This window comes from Vanacampus margaritifer, chromosome 1, assembly GCF_051991255.1.
Source record: "Vanacampus margaritifer isolate UIUO_Vmar chromosome 1, RoL_Vmar_1.0, whole genome shotgun sequence".
NCBI classification, from domain to species: Eukaryota; Metazoa; Chordata; class Actinopteri; order Syngnathiformes; family Syngnathidae; genus Vanacampus; species Vanacampus margaritifer.
In genome coordinates, this window is record NC_135432.1 from 15683576 (window position 1) to 15689820 (window position 6245).

The 6245-nt window shown below is 40.1% G+C and overlaps 1 protein-coding gene across 1 annotated transcript; it reads left to right on the plus strand.

Annotated features, from left to right (window-relative positions):
* Nucleotides 1-307: 307 nt before the first annotated feature.
* cox4i2 (cytochrome c oxidase subunit 4I2) lies at nt 308-5742 on the plus strand. Its single transcript, XM_077576455.1, has 5 exons — nt 308-470; nt 2371-2473; nt 4405-4575; nt 4651-4782; nt 5463-5742. Exons 1-5 carry the CDS (start codon nt 468-470, stop codon nt 5594-5596), a joined length of 543 nt encoding a protein of 180 aa, XP_077432581.1. The 5' UTR covers nt 308-467; the 3' UTR covers nt 5597-5742.
* The last annotated feature ends 503 nt before the right edge of the window (nt 5743-6245 follow it).

The window sequence follows — 6245 nt, forward strand, 5'->3', positions numbered from 1 at the left end:
TGGGCTCTAGGCCAGGATTCTGAGAAGAAAAAAAATATGGCAATCAACTGTTGAATGTATTTTTTTCCCATCTACCATGACTATACATATAATAGCTAAATACTATAGTAATGGCCCACATGAAAAACAAGCAGTGAAAGTGAACTAACTCCTGGTGTCCTGTGTCCTTATATAACCTTCCTTCTACCCAATGGGAGCAGTGCAGGAAAAAAAAGAAGTCTGTAGATCCGCAACCAGATGCATGCACTAAATATTTTCCAGATGTGTCACAGGCATAACTATTATCATTATTATGCATATTTGTATATATATTTTAAATTCCTTTAGTAATTTTGCCCCATCCAGGCTGTATTTGGGACCCGCCCACTAACTGTTTTCCTGTCATGTGTCCCTGATATCAAAGCAGACGCGACAACAGGAGCAGAACAAGAAACTTTTTTTCCCCACGCAGGACTTGCACCACCAACATGGTGAGTGTCCACGATTACAATCGGAATGCTTGCTAAATAAATGGAGGAAAATTAAACGCCCTCCCTTTCTCAACTGGAGCTCTTTTGAGGAGAGTGGCGTACGTGCAGCAGCGATGGTAAACAATTCAGGGAATTTGGAAACCTGGTCATTGCATGTGTCAAACCTGTGTGGAACATTCATTCATTTGTAAACATTAAATGGAATAAAAAGGTTCCCTCCTTTGCAGGCGTGTCGTCACCTTCTAGCACAATAACTTTTAGAAGGTCAGCTTGCACTGGAAATTTGACAACCTGCCAATTTCCGCCATTTTCAACTTTCAGTGGGCGTTGTCACCAACAGGTGGAAAGAAATGCTTCCTGTTTACAACATCGAATTAGCTTAATGCAGCTGTATGTTCAATACAAATAATGTCAGATTAACTTTGTAAAAGAAAAGCAAACAACATGACCTGTTGACAAATCCACATCTAAAGCTCCCATTTACTCGAGAGATGACCAATTTAATGTCCTTTTAAGAAATGAATTAAAGCTCAGTGAACTTGTGATCAGTATGTCTGCCACACAGTTGAGTTCCAGCTTTCCTGTCTGTCAGTTTGCATGTTTTCCCTGTGCTTGTATTGTTTTTCTCCGGGTACACGTTCTAAAAACATGCATGTTAGGATCTTTGAGGATTAAATTGACTATATTGTTTTATTTGGAGATAGACCGATATGCTTTTTTCAAGGCCGATACCGATTATCGGTAGTCAGGGAGGCCGATAACCGATATTTGAAGCCGATATATATTTGCAGGAAAAAAAAAAGGTTGGTGTCAAAATGTTTTATAATAAAATAATAGTTAAAAACTCCAGCACTTGACTGCTTAAATGCCTTCAAGGACATGTTTATTAAACAGCTTTTGTGATTTGCAACATGTTAAAGTTTTTTTGTTTACCATCAGCTTTTGCACACTAACTCTCAAATAGCCACTAATTTGTGGGCTAACTGTTAGCTCGCGGCCTTACCATTCACCCACATGCTAACCCCGGGATAACTCCAAAATAGCCGCTAAAAAACGGCTATTAGGCAAGCCCGCGAGCTAACCTAATAGTCGTTAATTCGCGAGCTAGCCGGTTAGCTTGCGGGCTAATAGCCGCTAATTTGCGGGCTAACCATTCACCAGCACGCTAACTCACAAATTGCTAGTTCGCGAGCTAACAGTTAGCTCGCGGGCTAACCGTTCTCCCACACGCTAACCCCGAGATAACAAATAGCCACTAAAAAAAAAGGCTATTAGGTTAGCCTGCGAGCTAACCGTTAGCTCGCGGGCTAATAGCTGCTAATTGCTGTGTATTGGCTGTTAGCACTGCACGAGCAACCAATCAGATGGTGCTGTGGGCGGGCCAATGCTGCAGGGAGTCAACAGCCGCTGACTCATTGTAACATTGATGAGTATCTTTTTTCTGGGCACTCAAAAGACATGAAGATACAATACATGGACAATAAAATTAAAACATGCAAATGCACTTGATAAAAATAAGAGAGACTTTTGGCCAATCATGTGTCATGAGAAAGAATGTAATAATAAATAATATTAACAAATTATACAGATTTTAAAAAATAAATGTTTACATAACTCCTAACAATACAATAGGGACCTAACAGCAGTAGCTGCTCATGCCCTAATAATATTAATATATATATTTATATAACAAGAAAATCATGACAGAATATAAGAAACGTGCAATTAAAATGCAGTAACAGACACCCACACAACACACCACCACTAGACTTCAATTAATGTTTTAAAAATATAACAATGGAAATATTGTTTTACTCATGCAGATACATTTTGAGCCCTCATGATTTATTGTGTTCAAATTGTTTCTTCCTGCAGCTTTTTACCTAATCTGTGTTTGCAGATGCTTGGCCTGACTGCAGGTCGTGTAGGAACAAGGCTCCTAACTAGGCGCGTGGCAGCTCTCATGACCCCGAGCAGCGCCAACATGGCGGGTCACGGTCATGGTACAGTATCATATTTGAGCCTCCTTGTAGGAGGTGGGGAGACATTTTAAGAATGGCAATGAACGAAGAAGAAACAGATCAAACACCTGCTCCTCAGGGTCACATTTATCTGTTGAACTGTCAACCAAGATAGCATTTAGCAGCCAACGCAACCATTGCTCACTAGATGTTCAACTTTTTTTTGTTTTCTGTTGGAGATGGAGGAGCCTCTCCTCTTCCACACTTGAGGCAACAACGGTGTAGTCACACTCGTAACAAAAGCATGCCAGATACGTGGGGCGGTGCGACATTTTGTGGTCGGTCTGAACCTAGCATAAGCCGCCCTGTTAGCGTAGGAAAAGCTAGCATTGGATGGCTTGACACCTAAGTGTGATGGAAGTTTCAGTAGTGGTCTGACAAGAAGGCGAGACCCCTTGTTGGGTTGACACTTGAGAAAGCTCGGTGGTAAATGTCAACATTATGCAAAAAAAAAAAAAGTCCAGAATGTGAATGGCAGTGGCACTTGGGTAGAAAGTAAAACAGTTGACAGGAAAGTAGTAATTGGTATTGTATAGGTTGCGTGCATTCTTTCCAAAAATAAAACATCAAACTTGGGGGGGAAACTATCATTTAGTCATTTGCAAAAAAAAAAAAAAAACACCAAACACCAAATTTGTTGCCCTCTCTGAAATCACATAGGATGCCCACAAGATGTCGCCAATGCTCTCTTGGAATTTGTGTCATTTGGTGTCAAGAAATTGTGACGCGATACAGTTTGACTGAGAGAACATTTGTATTTTGGGGAGGAAATACATTTGGTCTACGGAAAGTCTACGCCACATGTAATCTACCTATACCACTGATCTGAATATATGACTGGATAGCCGATAGCCCTTACATGCCCCGGGTAAACCGTTGAAGCGACAGGGCGGCCATCTTGCTCCTCCCATCTCGCGAGCAGCTGTACGGTATACGTACCGGTACAGATTAGACATATACAGTTTGTAGGCAATTCGTATAGGGCTGGAGGGCAAGTAAACAAGTTTTAAAAAAAAATTAACAAGTGGACGATTTGTTCTGCGTAGACCCCCTTTTTCTTTTATCGCTCAGTTCCTTAGACCCCAATATTTCATTTGAATATATACAAATTTCCTCCTGTCATCATCAAACATCATTAAGCATATAATTTATACATGTATTCAAGGCAAGCTGTAAAATGTCTGAAGTCCCCTTTCTTATGTTTAACAAATTTAAAACATCATAAATCATGCTGTTTCTACTAGTACCGTCTCAATTTCTCAAACGTTCTCCAATTTCGATACTGGTATATATAGGATCGTATACTGTACCGAGAAACTTGGGAGGAGCAATATGGCGGCCTTGCGACTTCAAAAGTCTTGGCCATATACGGCTATCCAGTCATATATTAAGATCGTGTACACAAATGCACATGTAAGACATTTATTTTTAAGGATAATGTAAGATGAATTCCAAAAAAGGCGCTTGGGGAATGAGGATGATAGTTTGGAGTAAACGTAGAGTTTAAACTAGAGCTGAACCATGAAGTGAATTAAAATTGGCACCGCAATTCAGTATAGCATAGTATAGTTACAAATTATATACGTATAGTGAATTCAAGTTGCAATATTCAAATCGCGAAGGTTGCAGTCTGTCATCTAGATTAGATCATTTTTCATCTGTTTATACTGTAGGCTATGCCACACCTCTTATGTAATATCACTTTTTTCCCCATTGATTAATTTGTGATCGATAGTAAACTATTATAGTAAACTTTTGTATATCAACAATGAAAATTTGCAGTCATAATTAATTGGATTTAAACAGCCTATTGTAGCGTCTAATTACATTGACATTATGAAAACTGACTGCATTTTTAACGTGCTTGCGAGTTGTCATTTTTACTGTCAAATAACTCGGATCGTTTGTCTTAGCCGATTCTGCTAGCCCGGTAGCGGACATCTCCAAGCCCATGTATCATGACAGTCTGCACACCCCATTGCCGGACAAACCATACAAGGATGAGCTGACCGCTGTTGACAAGAACCTCAAGCAGAAGGAAAAAGGGCCCTGGAACCAACTGACCAAAGAGGAGAAGATAGCCCGTAAGCTCCAACACACAAACACGTTTTCAATAAAGCCCCATCCGAGTGTCACTAAAACGTCCAAACGCGTCGTAGTGTACCGCCTGATGTTCTGTAAGACTTACCCAGAGATGAAGCAGCCCACACAGGAGTGGAAGACGGTCGTGGGGGGCATCTTCATCTTTTTGGGCCTCACGGGTCTGTTGGTCTGGTGGCAGTCCATCTATGGTGAGTTCATGGGCCCTCGATTTAAACGTCATTGCCTCGCTTTTGTTTTCGTCTTCATCGTAGTTTGACTGTCTTGTCCTCACTTTTACGCCTTTGGAAATAGTGACATAATTGTATACGCTACATGCGCCAGTAGTCTTTTTAAAAAGTTCCGTCTAAGTTTTGTACGTCTTCAGCTCAGAACATCATTAAATCCATACGCCCCGTTTCTTTCTGGTGTACTGGAGGAAGCTAATTGTGTCCATATCGTTATGAAATGACAAGCCATTTTTCTCCGTGTTGTATTGAAAAGCTCATTTTCGCTTAAGACATGAGTCTGCGCCACTTGCGAAATAATTTTTCCCGCTTACAATTGTTGTAGCCAATAAGAAAAGAGCGTGATGTCACGTGGTTTGTTGTGAGGCTTTTAAGTTCACACGAATTTTCTGATTTTTGGGGAGTTTTAACAAAAACGTCGCGAGGGGGTAAATTGACCGACTCACGTAAAAAAACACACACACTATTATCTTAATGCTCTATCTTTATTTAACCCAAGCAACATTTATTTAAAATTGTATATTTCTCCGCGTTCATTATGTGTGTGAGAATAAAGTGCGTCCGGTTGTGTGACGTAACCTGTTTGTTCTGTAATACAATAAAAGGATGGCTTTAGTGATTGTTTTATTTGAATGTGTCTCTAGTGTACCCCAAGCCACCCCGAACCTTTGACAGCGAGTGGCAGGCCAAACAACTCCAGAGAATGTTGGACATGAGAACGAACCCTGTCCAAGGTTTGTCTTCCAAGTGGGACTATGAGAAGGGCCAGTGGAAATGAAGTTGATTAAGCAGAAGCACATCTGCACTATATCTGCATCTATTAATCATACAAGAATAAAGTTTGATCTCCGTCCAACATTTAACATTTATGACTTACTTGGCTTAATTTACAAAACGTTATATTAAAACATTAAATTCATCTGATCTTGATGCTTCGCCCATTTTCTGGTAAACCTTTTTCAGGATACAAAAATCATGCAAATCATAAGACGAGCACACGTGAACGTGTCATAAATTTTTATTAATTGCTCATTTGAAAATGTTTAACAGGGGGGTGTTAAATGATCAGTGCTACCAACGTTACAACTTTACATCCAAATATCTAACATGTTCATGCTGACAGATGTCCTATCTGCGGTGTGAGCTGCTACGTTTGCTGCATTTGTCAGCTACTGTCTAGTAAATGAGGACAACATGCCCCTCCCCCTCCCCAACACACACAAGCACACTGCTCTGGCTGACTTAATGTAAACGGTTAAAAAAAAAAAAAAATAATTAAAACGCCACTCAAAATTGAGCAATAAATCAGCCGGGAGTGCTGGGGCTTCGATTGGCTTAAAAATCCAAAATAGAACTAAAAGCACAAAATGAGTCAAATGTAAGCTCACTTTCATTTTTAGAACCGCCATATTTGACAGTTAAAATGT

What these genes read in the sequence shown, in the direction of transcription:
- cox4i2 (XM_077576455.1), top strand. An exon ending in CATGGCGGGTCACGGTCATG is followed by an intron (nt 2,474 to 4,404) that starts GTACAGTATCAT and finishes CGTTTGTCTTAG; the next exon opens with CCGATTCTGCTAGCCCGGTA. An exon ending in CTGGTGGCAGTCCATCTATG is followed by an intron (nt 4,783 to 5,462) that starts GTGAGTTCATGG and finishes ATGTGTCTCTAG; the next exon opens with TGTACCCCAAGCCACCCCGA.